General features: G+C 39.0%; 1 protein-coding gene across 1 annotated transcript; it reads left to right on the top strand.

Moving 5' to 3' along the window:
- On the top strand, positions 1–23,988 carry LOC139714894 (uncharacterized). Its single transcript, XM_071626539.1, has 15 exons — positions 1–417; positions 1,571–1,622; positions 2,300–2,513; positions 4,091–4,289; positions 4,667–4,797; positions 5,187–5,254; positions 6,899–7,103; positions 8,213–11,024; positions 15,821–15,945; positions 16,552–16,593; positions 19,044–19,169; positions 19,805–19,887; positions 21,402–21,529; positions 22,371–22,494; positions 23,819–23,988. Exons 1-15 carry the CDS (start codon positions 1–3, stop codon positions 23,923–23,925), a joined length of 4,833 nt encoding a protein of 1,610 aa, XP_071482640.1. The 3' UTR covers positions 23,926–23,988.

Raw genomic sequence — 23,988 nt, 5'->3', positions numbered from 1 at the left:
ATGCAGACCATATCTCCAACTGAAGACTGCGTGAAGCCGGCGACTATAACATGGAAAGAACCAATCGAAGTTGCGTCGCCTCTTCGTGCAGGGAACTCTTCAACGAACGCCAGTAGCACTCCGCCGCTGCCGCCTCCCGGGCCTGCTGGCGATCACTGCGGCACCGGTAATGGCAGCCCGACTTACAACAACAACGCACCACTGCAGTCTCTCAGTCCGATCCAGCAGCAGGTTGCAGGAAGAACCCATAATGGACATCAGCTATACGGTCAGTCAGGCTTAGACTCATCCAGGCAAACTGGGGTTCCTGACGATGTGATGGTAATGCCTGCGATTGACTCAAAACCACAGACAGCCTCCCCGACTACTCTACGAAAGACCATCCGATCTCGAGCTCGCCCTCGCAGACCAGAAGAGGTCGGTGTCCGTGGTTATGTTAAACCCACACAAATTAATTTTGTCGTTTTGTTTGAGAGTCTTTTTCATGCTAAAGAACTGGTCTACTTTTATAAGTAATGAACATAGAATCTAACGTTAGTACTGAATGTGTAGAGCTCTAACTACTCCATACAATTGCAAGGCCAAATCCAGGACCAAACTAGAAATTAGTAACATTAGAAATAGAATGTAGAAAAGTTCTAACAGTTAGTTAACAATGGAACATCAATGTTTATTAGAACTGCTAAGTAAAAGTAGGCCTAGGGCCTATAATATAACTTACATAACAGTTAATACTGAACAACTTACTGTGACCCCAAGTGAGTAGAGAAGGCCCAAGCAGTGGTGGATCCAGAGGGGGCGCACCAGGGCCACCAGGTGTGCGCCCCCTCTTTATTGTTTGTTTAATTGTAAACATTAACTGAAGACTTTTTTTTTTCTAATGGGAGGTATGTGCGCCCCCCATTCAATTTTGTAAAGGCGCCTCCCCTTTACCAAATTCCTGGATCCACCCCTGCTACTCAACTTGTTTTAATGTAAGTTGTATTCTACTTGTAGAATACAGACTGTAGCAGTCCAACATTAACAGTTGAATGTCTAACGTTACCAGTAGACTGTCAGTAGATAGAAATCTAACTGTAGTAGTGTAAGCTGTCTAGAATGCTCTAATGTTGGGCCTAAAGTCTATATCTAACAATGTTACTACTAAATTACAACTGTCCTACACTGTCTCTCTTCCAAGTTCTACAGCTGTAGAATGTATGTATTTAAGAAAATATGTAATAGTTTCTACAGTCTAGCAGTGCTACTGTGTATTTCCTGTTGTGATCAAATATCATGTTTTCTACATTATGTAGACCAATTCAATGTACCGTAGTTAGGGGTAAACTCGGCCTAGCGGGTAAACTCGGCACCCAGTGCGTGCGCATTACAACTAGTCGCTCTAGTTGTAATGCGCGCGCTGGGGGCTGAGTTTACCCGAAAGGCTGAGTTTGCCGTACATGCAGATACTTGTACATGTATACATGTATACAAGTACTTGTACAACAACCTGCCTGGACTAGAGGTTTCTATTTTGTAGTTCTAAAGCTAGAACTTTATGCATATATTTTCCTATGTTCCATTTTTGCAGCCTGCTCCATTCCTCAGTGTAGACACACTGCCTGCTGATAAAATTGTCCTAGGTAAGTACAAGTGGTTACCTATTTTTTACATAATCAGTGAAATAACGTTTGTTCTGACTTGAGTGTTTGTGTTGTTGTTGTTGTTGTAAAAAGTACCTGTGCCTCCATAAATTGTCATTGTAGTGATGTGAAATGAATAAGACTTCATTATTAAAAAAGAGTAGATACTCTACATGTATGTGCTGATGAGAGTGTCAGTTCAGCAGATATTTTTATGTCCTGTATCATATCATATGTTCATACTCATAGGTAACATTTGTCATTTACGGTACATGCACAAGTAACAATGGGCTATTGTAATCTGCAACACAGTGACACAGTGTGAGGGTTAAGATGCATTGTAGCAGTGAGGGTACATGTAAGCTCGGCTTATCAGTTGGACAGGTATTGCAAAAATTCATGACGGCGTGAATGTTAGCCAGAGCAACGCAACAATTAGCCTGTAATAAACTGTGAACCATTAATTTCAAGCTCTCTCAGGATTGTAGCACTAGAATTGCATTGTTAATTAGTATTTTTTTCTGTCCAGATTTTCTCACATGCACTGCTTCAGTCACTGTTTAATTCAGACAGCATTCTTTTTTTGTGTGTGCAAAAACAAATTCCCTAAACAGCCTCTGAGTGTGCTAATGATAGAAGTATCTCATCTGTTCTTGATGCTTTTCTCTTCACAACAGAGGCTAAATCACATGCCACCACCAAGCAACAGCCTAAGAAGACCAAAAATGTTTCTAAGCGAATTAGTCCTGACTTCATGTCTCCGTCCATTGGCAAAAGGTCCCAGACCCCAACAAATCCACCATTCTCCCCCTATGGAGGAAAGTCCACCCCTCGTTCTCCATCAAGGGCAGGATCGTCGGTTCACAATTACAATTCCTTCTTCACTCACAAGTAAGTCTCATCAGAAGCTTTTGTTGTGAAAGACTATTAATTGGTTAACCCATTGAGGACGAGTCTCAAGTATACTCGGGCAAGTGTCTATGGGAAATGCGTGTTGTAGCAAACTCAAACTGTCCTCAATGGGTTGAAAATCAGGTAATTGAGAAGGCTAAATTAAGCAATCATGCAAAAGTTGACATTATGCTTCATTGCAATTAGAAGTGAAAAAATTTGAATGTTATTTGGAATGATATTTGATATTTCAGACATGTATCAACCATGTTTGCACATACATGTAGTACACTTTTTGTGTTTTGGTCTTTTTCTGTGCTACATACAAATACGTAAAGTAAAAGTGGAAATTTTCACTGTGTGGACATTTTTGCATGACATGAAACTAGTGCAAAAAATAAAAGCATGCATTTGTTGTTTTATGCTTATTATACACAATGTACATGTACAACAATATTTTGATTGCAGAGATTTAAGAACACATTTGGCTTACCCAATTGGCTTACCCATCAGAGTGCAATAAAATCATTTGCATGTACATTTCCACTTTGACTGTAGTTCGATAATGGATCTCCTTCATTGCAACTCATTGCAAAAGTCGTGATCAGGCATGCACATTTTCTTTAACTCTTTATGTGTCACGTTCGCACGCCTGACTCAGTCGATGGCGTGCCAACTTCACATATACTGCTTAAGTGCACAAATCCGCTCAAACCGATCAAAAAATCACCAAATGCCACTGTACAATGAAAGCGTTTGTCGCGATTTCGTTCCTATCACATAATACACTCGTAGCTTGCATTTTATGTAATGATTGACCAGCAAGCAGTGTTCCCTAATGGATTTGCTTGTAAATTCTAAGTTTCTGTCACTGTTTTGTATCTTATGCAGAGGTCATGCATTTACAGTAATGTAGCTGCTGGTCATTTGAAAGAAAAACAATCATAAATTTGTCATACAATTTACGTCAAAGCAAGGCTTGGCATTTTCTCTGAAACTTTGCTCACTACATATATGGAGGTTTTAACATAAATGTATCATAGTTACAGAGATTTGAAAAACAATGTTTTCTCAAAGCATACATGTAAGTGCATTGTGTCTCAGAATAATGTGGCACACAGGGGGTTTTCACCATGGCGCATAAAGAGTTAAGAGCCACTTTGCCTCATCGTATGTGTGTACACTACAGCACAAGGTTATTATGCAAAGCAATGAGAATGCAATTTTTGTGACATGCTTTGAAGCATATTGTGCATATTGTCTTTTGAGAAAGTAACTTGTGACCCCCTGAAACAAACAAACAAGCAGACAAACAAGCCAAACAAAACAAAAATATGGTTGGATTCCCAAGCACAGAAGAGTTTGTTATTTTTATGATTTTACCTCAGAAATCTGAATTTGAATATATCAGGCTGTTTTAAGCACATTAAAGAAAAAAGAAGATTTGACTCCTACAGTTTTTGCCACACAAATCATAATGTTCAATAATGCCGTTTGTCTGAAAAGAACGTTGGTGCAATCATTTTAAATGAACATGAACATGTATTGCCCCCAATTTTTCTCTTCCATTTTGATAGAAACTCAGCCTTCTTGGCTGGTCCACCATCTCTCTGGTCACTGGGCAACAGGTTTTGGCCTCACCAAGCCACACCATCTGAGGGCAGGCGAAGACTTGCCCCTCTGCAACCCAGCATGGCTTTGGACTCCTCTGCCTTCAAGGCTAATGTTCATGTGTCACAGCCTTTCAAGCATGATGTGAATGCATCCATATCCATGGTAAGCCCTTCTTGTAGATATGTTAGCACACTAGGAAATTAAGACAAACATTAAAGTCAATTAAAATAGAATGTAATCTATGACACTGTCCAAAAATTGTGTCAACTTATATTTGGACATATGTCTAATGGATCTGTTGTGTTATTTTGTTTTGTGGTGTTGCTATTTTTGGCTTGATGTTAAAACAAGGCTGCCATGCAAGATTAGTTTCATGCCTGGTTATCTAAGCATTCCTTCTGACTATTTCATAAATAAAGCCTTACAGCATTAAATGTAAGGAAGAGTTTTATGGTTTGTTAATGATTTACGTCATCCAAACTAAAACTTCAGCAGCATGTAAATTTATAGCCAGTGAGTTTTGCTTGTCCCGTTATCAGGAGCGCCCTGTGTCACCAAGCCAGGAGATGAGGGAGAGCACCCTTGTAGCCCTGCAGGATGTCAGCCGGGCCCTGGCTCGACAGCAGGACCCTCCTGTCAGTCGCAAAGGTGGCAGACTCCTCAAAGGAAAGTAAGTTTGTTCTCCAACCTTACTTATAATTGGAGTACGTGTAAGTAAAGAATAGAAGTAAGGAGGGGGGTACTTTTCTTCTTCTTCTTCTCTTTTCCCCATGCCCTTCACTGCATGGGTGATATAACATTGATAAAATATTAGGCACATCATACTCAAGGTCCAAATCCAGTTCCTGTCACAGCTGTCTTATTTTGACCATACATGTAAGTGTGTTTGTCTCTGTGTGTGTGTGTGTGGATGAGTGCCCATGTTTGTGGGTGTTTGTGTGTGTGCCTGTGTTTGTGAATGTCTGTCCATGTGTGTTGGTGTATTTGAGTGTGTATGCCTATGCAGTTTTATGTATATATATCCCCTGTAAATACAAGTATATATTATCTTTTTCCTAGATTAAAGCCACTTCACACATTCCAGCTGGAAGGACCACGAGTAGAGGACTGTCAAGGAATCTTAACAGGTACAGGAATGATAGTGTGAAATGACTGACTTTTAATACTCATTTTCTTCTTTCCATTTAACCTAAGTCAGGAAATTGTCACTGACCTGTTTTCTACTGTAATTAGCATTATAAAGATTAATCAATCAATGTGATTAGTAGGGAAACTAATTGGGGTTTTATGAATTTCATGATAGAGCACTGTTTTTCGTAGGAAATGTACACAGCAATACAAAATTATGCCCGTTTTCGGTTCACAGGCATTTGCAAAAATGGTTGTGGCTTTGTAACGGTAAGTGCAGATGCCACAAATTTGGTCTCAAAAGTTGCACGAGACTTGAAAAAATAATGTCAAGGAGGGGGTGGATTTATAAATTCATAATTTCTGTCTGTCAGTAATGTCAGCTGAGCTCTACATTGAAAGTGACGTTATGCACAGTGTTTGTGGCAAGCGCTGTGCTTTAGTAGGCGCTGCCATTTTAGGAGTCCACTTTTAGGCCCTACCCACTTTACTGTACGCTACTGTTGTGCAGAGGGTACGCAGCAGAAGCGTGCGTTCACTGAACTCCATAATATATAGAGTTCAGTGCATGCGTTCCTCCGTGGAAAGTCATTGTGGTGTAAATTATGGGGCGCCAAGTATCGCATGGGCTATGTCATTACAAAATGGCTTTTTAGTTGATAGAATGAACATGTCCTTATGAAACAACTGGTTTCGTGACAAAACGAACATTTCTTCAACGAAATGACTGATTTCAAAATGCCATTTTGTTGAAAAAATTACTCATTTCACATTAACAAAATAGCCATGTGACACTTGGCACCTTTTTGGCACCCCATAGTAAAGTCCTAAAATGGCCGCCACTGGTCAGTACTTTTGGTGGCATCAAAGTTTGCACCCACATGCACCGAGCTCAGTGGCTTTTTGGTGTGTAGTGCGCACTGAGTGCGCACAGCACCCCTTGATTATAGAGTTCAGTGGTAATGTCACAACGAGCATGTTCAGCTCCCATCTTTACACTTATAAATGAGATTGTCCCGAGTGACCCATCTGAGGGACAATTTCTACAGTGGCAAGTGTTTATTGTTGCTTGATAATTGAAGGGAAGGGTAACCCTTGGAGTAGCATTAACAAAGAACACAATGACAGATAAGAGCAACACACTTTTGAAATCAGACCAAAAGAGTACATGCACATGAAAAAAAAATGAAAAAATGAAGATGATATTCTTTTATCTATGAGGAGAGAAATCTATCACCCTATTCAGGCAAGCCCCATTATAACAAAGCCCTTGGGACCTGCAGTTTTCATTTGTCATATATGGAAATCTCATTTCAGCCATACAAATAAAGTATATGAAGATGAAATGACCATGATAATTTTGGACCTGATTTTTTTTTTTTTTTTGTAGGAAATGTTGATGTAACCATGTGCATTATAATGGGATTGTACTGTTCATCCACTTAAGATTCTGTTTTGCTTGAGGTACAGTGTAGAGCAAAACTATTTTCAAATAATTCATACCAACTGTTTTCTATGAGTAGTTGTGTATTCAAACATGTTATGTTTCTACTTGATTTAATCAGTATCTGTGTGAATTGTTGTGAAGGAAGAATGTGTCAATATGAGAATGCCAATCACCATCTAATCCCATCCATTCATAGAGGACAAGAGACGCCAGACCCCAAACAAGGCTCGTCTGATCCAGAGAAAGCGAGAGCTGCTCAGCATGCTGCCCCCAGATGTCTTCCAGGGGACTGGTCCGGATCCGGGACCAGTGCGTCCCGAGACACAGGAGTCAGTCCACCGAACCTCCATTGTTTCTGCCCTCTCCCTGGATAGGGAGTACAGCATCCTTACCCCATCCATGTACGTACCTATGTGTCAATCAGCTTACAAGACTACTAACTTTCGAATATGTAGGGTAGGGTGTTTTTTAAGTTGTTATGGACTCTAGATGGGTTTAGCTAGATATAAATGCATAAAAGTGTGCACATGTTTGGATTGTGTACAAAGAATAAGGTTTTAGGATAATGCAATTTTTTTAAAGTATATTTTACACCTACTGAGTATTACTACAAGACTACTAACTTATGTAGGGTAGGGTGTTTTTTAAGTTGTTATGGACTCTAAATGGGTTTAGCTAGATATAAATGCATACATTGTAAAATTGTGCACATGTTTGGACTGTGTACAAAGAATAAGGTAATAGGATTTAACTATGCAATATTTTTAAAGTATATTTTACACCTACTGAATATTACTGTACAATGTGTAACTCATTTTTGTTTTTCAATTTATTTTTTTCTTTTAAGTGGAAAGTACCCAGTGATTTGGTACTTGGTTATCACTAGAAAAAATGATGGTCAACATATCAGTCAACTAGAAGTATCTTCTTTGTTTTCTTCAGATTTTTTGCATACTGTCCACCAATTCCTGTGGTTTTCTTTGTTTATCCTGTGTATCTTGTATGTATATCTCACATGTTTCTAAATTCTTTAAATATCCCATGTTTTGTTTTGTTTTAGTCACTTAATAGCAGTGTGCACTAATGTGTAAATGATTTCAATGCAGTCATTGGATAATGAAAGTACGAACATATGATTTGGCGTTCTAACCTGACCTGAATAGTATCATCAGGTCCCATTAGTCTGGTATCAAAATGTGCTAGAATTATCAGAGAGAGAGAGAAAAAAAAAATAAAGATGGTCATGAAAGTTTCATGCAGAGACTGTAGCCATATTAAAGGAATAAAAGACAGTGGAAAAAATTCCACTAGCATTGGTGGTAGTGTTTGATATCAGTACATGTAGTATATTGGCATTATTGGCAGAATGTCATTAATTGTGTGTGATTTTGAAAAGATCCAGGTTTGTCATTTGCAAACTAAGTTGTACCTTTTGCACTTCCTTCTTCTTGCAAATGTAGTTGAGTATAATTTGATTAACAGTTCTCCACCTCTTTGTGCTCCCGCACAGGCAACATGGTCCACTCAGTAACGGCCACCTGGTTTCTCAGAGTATGGTGGAGGGAACAGTTCCCCAGGGACCATTTAACAGCGTCGTCACCATGGCAGACGATACCCCTGCAGCCAGCCAGACATCTATTGGTGGTCAAGGTGACATTCCGCTCTTGGTAGGGACAGACGGCTGTGATGGCGAGATGAATCTCAAGAATGAAGCCCATGGAGTAGATGCAGTGAAACCACAGAACTCAGAGAGACTGTCACCACGGGGTGACAGTGAGAGGATATCTGATGCTGTCAGTGAGGCCAGCATGGGCGACTACCTCAGCGAGGGGGGTAGGGCGGAGATCCTGTGCAACATGGTCAGCCGTGTCAAGAAGAGCTCCCAGTCCAGTGCCAAGAGTGAGACGCAGCTCATCGACAGAGATGATGAGCCATCAGATGCTACGGAAATGGAAGAACTCAATGATGTCTTTCCACTTGACACGTCACACCAGAACGGTGTGAATACCGGGCACACAGGTGACAGTGAATATAGAAATGATGCACAGGACAATTACGATAGCAATAAAAACGCCATTCAGGGTGACAATATGGGTAACTCTGGTAGTGATCTTGAAAAACCTTCATCTCCAGCTAATAGCAATACAGAACGAGTGCCTTTGACCACACCTGAACAAAGAGAGAGACATATTAGTGGAAATGACAGTGTTCAATGTAATAGTGTGCAAAGAGAGATTGTCGAACAAACTGATACCTCAATGCAGGTTTCTGGAGAGGATTCTGCAAGTGCCATTGATGTTGAGCCTCGAGAGCAAAGTGGAAAGCTTACAAGATATTCTGCTATGGAGGACTTACAAAGTATACAGGCAATATCTGATGCACCAGAGTGCCATCAATTCCCTGACCAAAGTAAGTTAGATCATCAAAGGAACTTAGAATCTGAGAGATGTAATGAAAGCTTATCTCTGGAGAGAATTTCACCAGTGTCTGGGAGGATTGAAGCTACAGATGACACTGCCCACAAAACAGTGTCAGCTGTAAACACGAATGCAAATGGATCATGGCAGACTGCTCATGACACCGCAGTAGATGCAGGAACAGTTCCATTTGTCACTGAAAGCAGTGAGCAGAAAACATGTGCGCAGCTCAAAGACAATGATTCACAGGTTGCAGAGTCTGTAACTTTGACAGACAGAGGAAGGATAGAAGTCACAGCAGCAGAATGCCAAGATGTGAACAGTCCAAACAACTTGGAAGCAGATTCCCATGCTCTTGGAGTTTCAACGGGTGAATCGATATTTGCAGAAGGAAATTCTGAACTGAATGGTGACACTAATAACAAAAATACAGAAGAGCCATTGCGGGATGAGAGTGGGAGTGTGCCTAACAGTGATGAAAATGTGTGCAGTGACAAATCTGGGATACATGAGCCAGAATCAGAACAGATGGATTCAGATCCACCTTTTCATGATGGCTGCACTGTTCTTCCAGAGCAGTCAACGGGATCCCCAGTACTTGTGACCACTGACAACCAGGTGGGAGTGACATCAAATGAATCAGCACAGGCATCCCCTGAGATGAAATCAGAGAGTGATGTAGTTAAGACAGCCAAAGAAGAGACAAATGTACACGGTAACGGAACAAGTGATATAGAAACCATTCATCGTGAGCCTCAATCACAAGATGATATAACAGGAGGGACTGGTTTAGAAAACACACATACCCATATTGATCATGAAGATGATGGACAGGAGTCTCGGCAGGAAGGAGATAAGAAAGAACTTGAGATGGCTGAAACTGAAACTGATGATGGTGAAGGCAAAGAAAGTGGTAAAAGTCACCGGAAAGATGATGATGGTGATGGTAGTGGCAATAGCAGTCAAGGAGATAACAGTGATGGAGGAAGTGGTAATGGAGCAAGTGGTGGGGGTAATGGTGGGACCGGTGGTAGCAGTGGTAGTGGTCCATCAAATGAGAGTGACTCTGGAGGAGGGGCTGGAGAGGGAGATGGTGATGGCCATAGGGACGATGGAGGCTCTGGGAGAGGAAAGAGTGCTGATGGGAACAACCCTGACAAAGAAGCTGATGAAGAAGTAGATAAAACTGAAGAAGCAGATGAAACTCAAGAAATGTGCTTCAAATCCTTAGAACAATTACTAGCAGAAATAGCAAGTACAGCCTCAAGCAGGACGCAAGAACTAGAGTCCTATGATGACATACCAGAAGTTGATGGCCCTGTTCTTTTCTGTGGAATATGTGGCTTGGATGAGGACTCTTGTGTCTGTCCAAACAGCTCTCTTCAAAGGCTCCTTCATGAGGTTGATCTTCCTATGAACAGACCGGAACTTGATGATGACTTTCTTGAAGACAACACCCACCAGCAGAAGATTGTCCTGGAATATAAGCTGCAACTTGGTGATTTGCAGCCAGGTTGTTACAGCGAGGACTTGGTGAGTCCTCGTCAGGTTTCAACGCCTGCTCGGACCCCTGGAGAGCAGAATACAGCGGGAGGCTCTTCCTGTGACTATGGCAACATGATGCTGGCTACTGGGGTTTCAATAACACCTTCACAGAGACCAGCATCTTCTAAGAACCGACCTAAATCTGGTGTGTCATCTAGACTGGCTAGGCAAAGCCAAGGGATGAGTAAGCCTCCCAAGGCAGAGGAGAACTTGGAAAGAGTGGATGTTGTCAGTGACAGTGGGTGTGGAAGTGAGATGTCTGAGGCTGTAACACTTGGCAGCGAGCAGTTCAGTGATGAAGAAGACGTGCACCATGACTTGGATTGTAACAACACCATTGAATCTGATTCAAGTCAACAGGTAACCACAATTAGCATCATAACTTGATGGCATTATATGTCAGACTTTGGAAATGTCAAAGTACATTGATTGCTTCAACTTCTTTTCGCTTTTGATAATGGAGATGTTTATAGTGGGCATTTAAAGCCTTAATTTTGTTTTACCCTGGAATGTCTGAATATACAGTGACTGTTTCATTGTAAGAAAATTCATCTGTTAATGAAGTACTTCCATCAATAGTTTTTGTTGGCTAAAGTCCATCTAAGATATTTATTTATTATCTATGCTAGACCCACATTTGTAGCGACCAAGGCTTAGCACTTACAGTCTTCACACAATGGCATGCATCAAGATGAAATGATCTGATTTTATGAACAGTTGTTTCAATGTCCATTTTCAAACTATTCTTTTGTATTTTTATTTGTACCAGCAATGTGATGACCTTCAGATGAAACCCAAGGAAAACTATGAGTGAGTAAAACGTTTTATCTCAGTTTCATTTTACAACCCATTTCAATCTATTCATGTGATATACCCAGCAATAGATCTGCTTTATTAATGCTGTATTGTGGTGGTATAATCCAAGATCAGATGCATATCTTAATTGCTCCATCAATTGACCACCTTCTTTGTATTGCAATTCTGTGCTGTTTCATTGTGGTTGTTATCCTGTGCACATCTGGCATTTAGTCTGTTTCCCTTTGTTGTTGTTTTTTTTTCTGTGTCTTTGTGTTGTCTCTTTATCAGTACATTGTTTTTGTCTTCCTCCTTAAATACCACTCTCCATTACCACTCCAACCACTTATGTGTAGTTGTTCCCTGGAAGCACGCCGGTTTGACTGGGCACGTTCTCTGAATGTTAAACTAGCACTTAATATTTGCCAACTTCAAGGTCAATCAGAAAAGGGGACAATTTTGTGATTTTGTGTACATTCCTTTAATAGGAAAGCAGTGCTTCGTGATGAAGCTCATAAAAACTTGACCATTTTACTATCTATCACTTTGATTGATTAGTTTCATGCTAATTATGGTAGAAAAGTAGTCGCTGACAATTTCCCATGAAAAAAGATAAAATAAAAGTGGAAACAAAGAAATACATTACAAATCCCCCAAAACAAGAAAATACATATGAATTAGAATTACTTTTGGAAGTTTTCATGATGTACAGTACAAACCAAAAGTAGACTCTTAGTGTTTAATGTGTGTTTAATAGGCTAACATAAGATGTTGGGCTCAATTTCCATTATCAACTATTATTATATATACACGTATGTACAGCTGTAGGTATCTAAAAAAATCTATAAGCAGGTTTTAGATTCTCATGATTTTGATGATCATGATTTCAAGGTCATTTTCAATTGAGATCATGTCACTGTACAGTGTAATAACTTTGAAAATGCTCATAAATGACTACCCTTGTAATCAGTAAACTCCATTGAACACCTCTGTGTTAAAAAAAATCAAGTATTAGTCTGCCTTAAAGTATGGGTCTATTACAGTGATAAGTATTATGATTAGGTATAATGCAATTGTATTTTCATGATATTAGACTTTAAATACAGTATCAGTAGCAAGTCAAAGGAATATGTACTTTTTCGTGAAAATTTTAATTTTGTGGAATTCTCTTTCCATATATTTTCTTTATTTTTTATTTTTTTTTATAGATCATTGATGTCACAAAATGTTTTAGTCTTCTTATGAAAGGCGATAGCAGCACTAAAACTTTGATACTCAATACTTTTGAGCCTACATTGTAGTGTTCAATTTTCCTCAAACTTCACGGCTGTGTTCTAATATTGCTGCATCCACTCAATCAACTCAATCAACATTTATATTTGAGGAAGCTCTCTGAAGCATTATTTTATGAAAGAAGAGAAAATTCAGTGTTCCCTGCTGCCATCACATTTAATTGTTCATTGTGTGTGCTACAAGTAAATGGGTAGATGTAAACCAAGACTGTGGATTGGTACACGTAGCAGGATAATCCAATCTTGCAGGATTCATTTACTTCAGAACCTGTGAGATTTTGACTCTGTAGTAATAGAATATCTCATTTCTTGCTCAATTTTATTGCATTGAGCTGCCTGTAGATATTCGATTACGTTACAAAATGGCACAAAGATGAGTCTTTTCTTCCCATTGTCATAGTACATGGAGCAGGCTAGACAAACACACACAGTGGCTCCACTGATGGAATATCAAGTATTCGTTGCTGAAGAGTAATTATTCTCACACTCCCCACATGCTGCATACATAGTGTAGAGGTCTCGCAATCAGCTGCACGATTCGTAAAATACAATATACTGGTGAATAAAAGGCCATTGATTACTCAAGACTCTGCTAGGGGAATTTCACTTGCAGTTTCCATTGTTCAATTTCACAATTCATCACCCATACAATGTATATCACACACTTCGGTGATGGTGCACATTCACATTTGCCCTTTTACCACCTGCTTAAAGAGATGGTACAGTTTCGGTTCAGATGGGGCTACAGGTTTCCAACAAAATTGTATGATGATTTTTTGAGATAATGAGAAACTTCTTGTGAGACATGAGAGAGCACATAAAGAGGAATTCAAAGTTTATTTGATGAAAATCGGTTTTTGATGTGAGTGAGATATTCAAAACAAAGCAATCCTAATAAAAGGTGGGACTCACCTTATACATTGTAGGATTGCTTTGTTTGACTTTGTTTTTGGATATCAGCCATTTCAAAGTGAATTTTCATCAAAGTAACTTTGAATTGCTCAATACATAGAATTGTATGCTCTTTAACATTTCATAAAATGGTTTAGAATGTATCTTGCAAAAAGTGAAGGGCTACATTGTAAATCCTCACCTCCACCGATACTACATCATCCCTTTAATCAATGTATCATCCGTTAGTGTGTACATGATTGTGGGTGATGTGCAAGTGACTGAAAGGACTCATTTTAAAGTGAGTTTGGTGATTTCACAGAGATACACCATGCACAATGATCCAGGATCAGATGTGAAACTTGTACAATTTATTCAAGAAATCTTCATTTCCTATGATACACCCCATTTTTTTTCTTTTTGCAGTCGCATGACCAGTGCAATATGGTGATGTTTTCCGAAAATTCTGGAAATTGTAGCCGTCAACATTGAAGTACAATGATACGAAGAGGGGTGCACCATGCATGACGTAAATGCTACAGATAAATGATATCTGACTCTAGATCAGGTTGGCTAATTCTGTAAATAATTGATATCTATGGTACTTGACATGACATTTTCATTAAATTTGCCATGATGCGAGTGCTCCACCAAGTGCCTCAGTGTTTGTTTTTTGTCCACTCATCCCAAGTATACTCCTGCACTGTATGAGAAGGAGCTGTGCTGTTGCTAGGCAAGCTGGGCTATTGAAATGAGCTTCATTGGCGGTAAAATGCACCTGCCGGTGGATTTGACAGGAAGCAGTGTCATATAAAAGAAGAGAAAAGCTTCCATCAAGAACAAATTGACGTTTTGGGGAGAGAGTCATCCATTCCAGTTCTTCCCCCTCCATTACCTCTCAGCATCCTTTAAAAGCTTTTTTTTTTCATTTTTCTCTCTCTTCCCTTCCTTTCAGGGTATTAATCAATTATTTACAGCATTGAATCCATCTTCATGGCAAAGGTGTTTATCGCCAACTCTCCTCAATGACACCAGTGGCATATAAATTGCTGAATGCATGGCGAAATTTCATCTCTACACACTGCTGCCCCAGGGAGGCAGATGGTTTCAGATTTTTGAGTTTCAATGCAAGATATTTGACTTTGGCCATAATTGCGCACAGTGCTCAGCAAGACCCAGCAGTGATGACTGTGCAGCCTGCCAGTCATCAAGGAGTTACCTCAGTATGCACACTGCGCATGTCTACCTGTCTTTGGGGCAGACGACTACCACCAAATAGAATGTGACAACATCATTTGCCGTCTGATATTTTGAGCACCACATATCCTTCACATATCCACGTTTTGGAGTTGTTTCTTTGTGCCGCTGCTGTTTGAATGAAGTGCGTTGCTTTTTCAGATGGAAATAGAGCGAGGCAATTAGTGGGATACTCATCATCATCTCCGTGAGAATTTCATTGTCTTTCCTGAATGCAGTGAAGCGCTCTTGTGGATATACAATTACCAGACATGGTCTGATCAAATATGCTGCCTGACCATGCCGTTGTCATGGAGATGATTGCAGTGTTTTCTATTTTGTGTTTCATGAATCTGCGTGCAGGGACAGCGCCCCCAGACAAGCCATAAAGGCAATCAACAGCCTCATATAAGTTGTCAACTCTAGAGAGAATAAAAGGTGGCAGCAGCCAGTTACACTATGTAGAAAGCTTCTTGTGAGAGAACTTGTTACCTCTCGCTCCCGTCAGATGGGTCTGCAGAGAAAGTTCTGCAATCCTACGTTGTTCAGCTGTGTTTCAATGCTTATTCAAATGGTTTTAATTTCTGGTGAAATCCATTTATATGACACCCTTCTTCAGCAGTAGCAGTGTTCTTCATGATTCTTTGTTTAGTGCAGCTGTTGCCAAGGACACTTTGGGACCAATTTAATGTAAAGCACCAACTGCTGGGCATGTAGCTTCAGACTTAAATCCATGGGAAATGATGATCTTGTGAGATGAGGTTGAAGAGCAACTGAAAGTTCATGGTCTCTCAGGTGTGAGAGTGAAATAGATTTGCCCTAACTTTGCTAGCAAAAAGATCAGAGAAGATGAGCAGAGGTCTGTAAAGATTGATGAGCTCTGGATGACTCTTCAATCAATAAGCAAAAGAAATGCTTGTATATTGGCTGGTGTGCTGTCAGCGATTAGTGGAAAGCCAACAATGCTCTAGTAATGTGTCATGTCTAAAGCAGATGGATCCATGTGAGCTGCTGAGAATATTCATTTCGACATGTGGAGATGCCAATACACTCTGTATGTGCACAGCGTAAGACTCAACACTGATACACAATGTCTCTATACACTACATTTTGTATGCCGCTATTTATCTAGCTTCGATTTGCTGCAAAAACAAATTCGTGTATTTTCATTTCTGTTTCTCATTGCATTACATGTATATTGGAGACAGGCACAGTTTTAGCTTTAATCAACAGAAAATCTGACTGTCTATTGCAACATGAAGAACTACACAGTATTCATTAACCGGTTCCATACTGAATTCTGACATGTCCACAAACTTAATGCGCAGGCCACGAGGTTCCCGTATGGAACGGGTTAATTCTGGAAGTACTAATATAGAGTCAGGTGAATTTTGCAAGATAGAGATCTTCTTTGCATTATGTATTTAAAGAGTGTTGCCTGCTCCTCCTTCTCAGCAAGTCAGTTTTCTTTGAAATGAAGTGCAAGAAAGAAAGATGGATTGTATCAAATTTCATTCATTTTTTGTGATTTCCAATGAATGCAAGTTTTACTTTGGGATCCAGGGAAGCAAAATGTTGGTGTCTGAAGTTCTGAATATATGTAAAATGGATATTGCACAATTATGCACTTTATTTATAGATGTGTATTGTTTCGTTATCTATTTTCTCAGGAGTGATGCAGAAAACCTGAAGATTGTTGCCAGAACCAAGCCAAGGTGTGTACTGGTATATGTCGTGTGTAGTACATGTTATGTATTTATTCCATGGCATTCACATTAAATCATGGAAATATGTTTAAGACTATATGCAGGAAGCTCACAGGGATTCTAATACATGTGTGTGACCAACCAGCTCAATACCCACAAAAAGTAGGCCAAGATGAATTTTCATTTTTCTTCATAGACTGAAAGAGTAAGCTCTGACATTCAAAATTATATATTTATCAAGTTGTTAAATTGGGCCATCCTAACCCATTCAAAAAGTGATTGAAATAAGAGTTAGGGGTGCATGAACAGGAGAATAGAAAATTTTAAAATTAGGGTCACTCAGGCATGCTGTGCAAATGTGTAAATGAAAATCACAGTGAAAGCAGTGCCTCTCTCAAGAAAATATTGTACAGAAAAAAAAAAAAAACTGCTACTAATATAATCTCAATTTCACTTTAGTTTTATGCTGCCAAATTTTGACCATTGGTAGAGACCCCCTAGGTCTGGCACAGTCTCGTCACAGCAAACGCAAAGTTAAGACAGATTTGAGTGGGTCAGCCCAAATAACCATCCTAATCTGTTACTTTTTGTGGGTTTTGAGCCAGGCCGTCACATTTATGATATTTATGAAAATTGATCACATATATTCAGGCATGATGTAGGTTGATGATCAGAACTTTAACCTCAAAGATATTCTGCTGTTCCTCAAATTGTTTTTCAATAATGCAATAGATTGGGGGAGGGGCAGATGAGTTTATCAATTTGTTTTATTTTGGCAGTCCTACATAGAGCAATTTTCAAATCATATATTATGACCAATACTTTGATAACTGAAATGGTATATATCTGTTATGAAACCGAAACCAAGACTGAATTGTCACTTAGGGATTAGAAAAGTCCACAAGTGATCAGAGTGCTTTCTACAATTGCGTGATCAGTGAGAATGGTATTGATAGCATCCGTTCATTTTGCAGGAGAAGGTATATATGAATCTGAAAAGTTATCTTCACTCTGCAAGATGCTTCAATGGGGATATGATTGCTTGCTCAACATAACTGGGCATATTCCATTGTTTGTTTCTAGTAGCAAAAAAAAGAAGTTTATCTTTATTCTGATATTAAAAGTTAAGTAGTTGAAATTTAAAGCCATCAAAAAATAATAGTTTAATTCAGTTTAGTAAGTAAAGCGTCATATAGTATTTACTGTAGATGCATACACAACAATCGAGCATACCTGTAAAATTTTTTCGAATTTTCCCATTTGAATAGTGTGCAGTACTGTTCACCTTCATGCAGGTCCTGAATATAAAATGGGCAGGTACATTATAATATACCCTAAAGATACCCTTAGGGCCTTAAGAGGACACTTTTTGATTTCTTTTAAATACTCTGAACAAGTATATGATATTGACTGGCCTTGAGGGAGATACCAGAAAACATTCTTTCAGTGCGGGCAGTATTTTTCTGGTACATGTACAGTATCTCCCTCAAGGCCAGTCAATATCATAATTATTACCTATCCCCTTGGTAGATTAGGAAAATATGTCGTCGCTGGGGCGACAAGACCTCGTATCTACTAAATGTCAAATGTTCAGGAGAGCAAAAAAACATGGCAGCCAAAGCACTTTATCCAATGGGATAGACATTCCTTTGACATGCCATGGTGGCTTCATATTTGGGGTAAGACATCAAGGATTAATTTTGACAGCTCTAGGACATCACTTAACTGATTATCTGACCATTAATAAAAAAAAAAGTCATTTTCACCAAAATTGCAGATACAAGGTCTTGTCACCCCAGAGACGATGTAAATACGGCTACACACTATGATATAGATCAAGCCACATTTGACTTACTTGTAGATCATCACCAACATGTCGAATAGATGGAAAATTGTTCATCAATGGACATCATTCAACTCCAACTTCCGAGATACATATTATGTAGTTATAACAGGTGAACTTCAAACCTCTGAACTATATACACTTTGTTTTTGCTTCTGTTTCAATTTGGAGAGTTGTAATAACTTATTGTCACTGTGCAGTTATTGAGCTTAAATGGACTCATGTTTGATGCGTAGTGCTGCTGGAAGAGGTTGACCTTGTACAAGTGTATGAGTTATTTATTGGCATTCTTCTGCAGTGCGTGTGTCCCGGATTTGTGAATGTCTCCTCTTTGTGATTGACCGGAATGTTTACATGTAAAGTGAATGGCGAGACCCGGATGAAGGGTGATACGCACTAATATCGCCTGCTGACCTCGATGACCGATCAAAATACCAACTACAATTGCCCCGCAAAACTACCTCACATAGGTAATAATTTATGCCTGGTGCGAAATGTATCAGTGGTAAAGTTGAATGTTACGGTATTCCCATTTGAAGCTGTTCATGAAAACACACAGACATACAGTATTATGACACATTATTTCTTTTTTTTTCTTTTTTTTTTCCTATGATAGACACGCTAAACACAATGTGGAGGCCCCCCTTGCTCCCTTCCCACCACTCTGCTTCAAGATCAATGCCAGACCACCTCCAGGAAAACTCTACTACTTTGCCTATGGACCTACCATGAATCCAGCAAGGTGAGGTTTTAAGCTATTCCACTGGCTATTTCTCATCAGGAATCCCCCATCTGCATGCCATTGATCATGTGAAGACCAGTAAATTTTGAATTGTTAAAGTAATAATAATAAAAATAAGATAAAATGTGAATGGTTATAGAAATGATTGATAGCCACGGTTATGGAATTAGAAATACGAATTATTCATTTTCAGAAAAAAAGTTTTAGCACAGTGCACTCCCATTGTAACGAACACGGTTATAACGAAATTTCAGTTACAATGAAGTAAAAATTCAGGCGGCAAAATTATCCACTCTATGTACATGTACTTTTACTGGCTATTTGTTCGGTCGTAGCAAATTTTGATATAACGAAAGAAAACTGCCGATCCTGAGGACTGCTTTATAATGGGAGTCCCCTGTAGTTATTTGCGCCTTGGAGGTGATATGCGATATACATGATGGCGTTTGTGTTGCAAGTTTTGGTACGTATGTACAGGTTCACAAATGATTGGTTTCACTAATAGCAGTGGACTAGAAAACTTTTGCTGAAACAAAAATATTGTGATGTATTAAATATGTTGTATCTTATTAAGCTTTATCTGTGAATGGTTTACCAGTAGACCCTGTATTCTTCTTGTCATATATCCAACATAGATTGTCTATGTACATTGGCTCTGCAATAGACCAGCGGCTGTGGGGCATCTTGCATGGATTTGCCATTTGCTTTAATAAGAAAGGTGAGTTCCCCTATTGTCTCTTAAGATACATGTGTAGAGTAATTCTTATGGATTTACTACGTGGTGCTGCGAGTTTCTGTGAGCGATGGGCTAGTACATGTTTGCATGAATAATATACATCTTGTACAGTATTAGGTCAAGCACACCATATTACAGTGTACTTCCATTATAACAAAAACAGTTACAACAAAAATCTTGATACAACAAAGTAAAAATTTTTGGTCCCAAAATTGTCATCTATGTTTTTAAATACTTTATTGTTTGGGTATAACAAAATTTGCTGTAAAGAAAGAAAACTGCCAGCTGTATGTGAGATTCTGCTGCTAAGGATCAATCCAATTGAGTGACCAAATTTACATCTCTCTCCATCTCGTATAAAGTAAAAATCATAAAGGTCAGAAGTCAAAGGTTGGGATAAAAAAAAAAATACTCCAATTGCTCAGTGCATTGGTTTCACCAGAGTGATGGATGGATATAGGATGTGACAGGCCAATCACTGTAAATGGCATTTCAGATGAACTCTGTTTGAGGTCAAGTCAAGTTAAGTTCAATATCAGATAAAAACAGTCTTACTGACTGCTTCTGCAAAAACTGTATACACTGTAACATGTAGAAATTAAATAAAATGGACTTTCCTCACATTTAGTGTGTGGATATGGTGTGATTGAGTATGTGACAGATCTATGATGCAAGAGATATGAACATGGTAGGCACAGGTAAATGTTAAGTTACTGAGGTATTGTATGTCCCTAGCTGTAAAGGCAGCATTTTGTATTTTGGTTCTTCATAAGTCAAACTTGTGTACATATTTGCTGACAAGACAGATTGGTGCCAAGAACTATGTCAAAAGTTGATGTGCCAATACTGACCAGAGATCAAATTATAATTTCAAAATGTTTAGATGCTAAAACCAGACTATGTACGATTGTATTTGAGGACATCATCAAACTTGATACAATAGTACATGGATGAAACATGTGTCCAAAAAGGTCAGTTGAAAGATTATTGTTTTAGACAAAATATAATGGAACATGGCAGGAGCAGGGAAATAGGGTATGGGTTCAAAGTCTAATTTTAGAGTCTGTGATCATGAGTGCTCTGTACTTCAAAGTGCATTGTTTGCAATTGCAACAGTCTGTGAAAACTATGTGAAAACTAGCATGCATGGATAAGCAATAGTGAAACAATAAATGTGGGTGGTATTGTTTGGTAATAATCTGTGGGGTATACATCTCATCGACATGGAACATGTCTTGCATGAGTATATCATTCTGAGGCATAATCATGCAACAGATTAAGTTTTTGGTGTGATTTAGCACCCAGGGTCCAAGTTGGTACACTGTTTACAGAAGATTCTGTTAGTTGCTCTTCCTACGAGCCTTGCGCACTCAAATGCTGTTTGGTAGATGGGTTAGGGATTTTCACTGTTGTCTGACGATTCCCAAGCATTTGTCAGCTTCTTGCATATGATACCAGCCGTCTTGTTATCTCCCTGATGATATTTTGTGGTATAGGTCAAGACAGAGAGGCAGGGGGATTTGCCAATATTAGGTTCTCCCCAGAGAGCTCTGTGGAGGGTTGTGTGTACTGCCTCACCCCTGCACAGCAGGAATCGCTCGACCAGTTTGTTGGCTGTCCAGAGGTAATACATTGACAACCTGTACAGTTACTTTGGTTTTGATGTGTGCAATAATAAGAATTTCGTTTGTTTGGCTAAGACCGGGACTTGTCAAATTTAGCAGAAGTTGATGAGTTGCGTAGATTCCTGCAAAATTAATTGTGTATTTCATATCAAAGAACGACAACAAATAACAGCAGTGCTGGCAGTATGCATAATTTCTTTATCCCTTGTTTTATATGCAAAAATTTTTTCTTTTTTATTCTTAATATTGACAATGTGGAATTTATGTTGTCATAATGAAATTTGTATTATTTTGTAATTAATCAATTTTTATATTATTTAAAAGAGAAAGAAAAAAAAGATCGACAAAAATAATGGGGATGGAAATTTAAATTTCTTTTCTACTTTCATGATTTCCCCTAAATAGCTTCCGACACTAGTGCATAGCATGCAGTGTGAACCTCACATTAAGTTTCCCAAGATGGAGGAAACATATCTTGCATGAAGATTAAAGACAGTTTATGTTTTTGGTTTCTCTGTGTACATATTAAGAACAAAATGAGATCTCTACAAGCAAGAGTACAGTGCGATGTCTCAGACCACTGTATGAGATGCCTACTGTACTCAGCTTAAAACGATCAATGTTCATATGTATATACTTTTGTCTTTCTTTATTGTTACATCGTCATCATTACTATTATTTGTATTGTAATTATCATATTAGCATTGTCAGTATTCTTCGTATTTATATATGTTCAAATTTCCCTGTTTCTGGCTTTATTTGATTTTTTGATGCAACTTTCTCAGTGGTAAATGTTGCTGCAATGATTGTGACACGACATTTAATATTCCCTCTCTGCAGTTCTACACAAAGATTGTTTTGCCCGTGTGGATGCTAAATTGCACAGACCCAAATGAGATGGGCGTGGCCCAGTACTGCATCCCAGCTGTGATGTACATTGCCCAAGACAGGTGGACTCACTTTGGTAAGTTGTGTATGTGTGTGTGTGTAAATATATCAATTGCTTGATGACCACACTGCATTTGGGTTGCATGACCCTTGGTGTAGTAATTAAGCACCAATGAGCCTCTAGTCAACTACCTGTGTGTATGTTATACACAGATACAGAGCAGTAATCACGCACCAATGAACCTCTAGACAACTACCATACACACGCAAAGTAGCAATAGAGCACCAATGTTCCTCTCGTAAAACTACATGTGTGTATGTGTATATTATACACACACAGCAAACACACAGGTTAGAAGGCTATTGATAAGTGATAGTGCTTGATGGCAGTCAGATCTCAAACAGTGCAAATCTTATGCATTTCAGATATATTGTTAAATTAACCCTTTACTGTCATAGACATACAGTTGTAGTTGTTCATATCTCACACATGATAGTATGTTTCATCATGAAGATTTGTATGCCTCCGCCACAAAGTGTCGCCGGATGCATTATTTCTTTCTGATGTCTTCAAATTTCATATCACATTTGAAGAACTTTCACCTACAGTATAGATGCAGGGTTACAATTACAACATAATGCATGTCATATCCATATCAAATGGTTCAGTATTTCTTGTGTGTTTCTCATTGGCAAATCCATCCATTTTCCAAAAATCAACACTATATTGTGATCATCACATTTTTTGCTTTTGTCAGCAGATTGGTTGTGAAACTGTTTTTACTAGTAAAGACATAAAACATGGGATACTATTTATGTATACATGTATAGAGGGGTTGTGAAACCTATGGGCTTCTTTGAAAAGGCATACTAATTCTTCCTCACATAGCTGGTGCTTTTTTTTTTTTCCTGAATTCAACAAATCACTTTTTTTTTTGGGGGGGGGGGGATGGGAGAGTGGGAAGATGCATAGGAAGCCCACTCCTGTAACTTCTGTAGCGTTTTCTCACAGATAGAAATCTTGGAAACTGAACAACTTTTGCTATGAAAGTAACCAGTGCTTATAATTTGTCATTACAGTGAATTTTGCCTTTTCTTGTAATTGGGGCCCTCTCCTACAGATTTTGTAGTGGCTTTAATAACCAGATCATCCTTGCCCTTTGACATTTGCTGTACTCATACTGGTAGTGACAGCACATCTCTTACTTACTCTCACTGCTTCTACGTACCTTTAAATATTTCTCCTCCCTATCCATGGCTGTCCCTTCCTTTCTTCCAATCCATTCGGCCAATCTCTATCTTACTGATTTTTTCCTATCTTTTTGTTCACCCAAAAACTTTTTTCCTCTTGATCCACCTACCCCCCAAATCCTCCCTCTCTCGACTCGCTAACTCTACAGATGATGCAGAACCACTGTCGAGTGCATACAGCGTGCAGCAGTCACTGAAGGGAGGTGACCTCCTCTCTCCTGCCTACAGACATCACCTTGAGACCCTCGTCTGCTAAGGCCAAGCCTACTGCGACCACCTCACTTCTTGAAAAGGACCAACTCCAAACGGCTTGCCTTAC

This window comes from Diadema antillarum, unplaced genomic scaffold (genome assembly GCF_040938485.1).
Source record: "Diadema antillarum isolate AM-2024a unplaced genomic scaffold, OU_Dant_1.0 seq00002504_RagTag, whole genome shotgun sequence".
Classification (NCBI taxonomy): domain Eukaryota; kingdom Metazoa; phylum Echinodermata; class Echinoidea; order Diadematoida; family Diadematidae; genus Diadema; species Diadema antillarum.
Note: the sequence above shows the minus strand (reverse complement) of the source record. Positions and strands in the feature narration are given on the sequence as shown.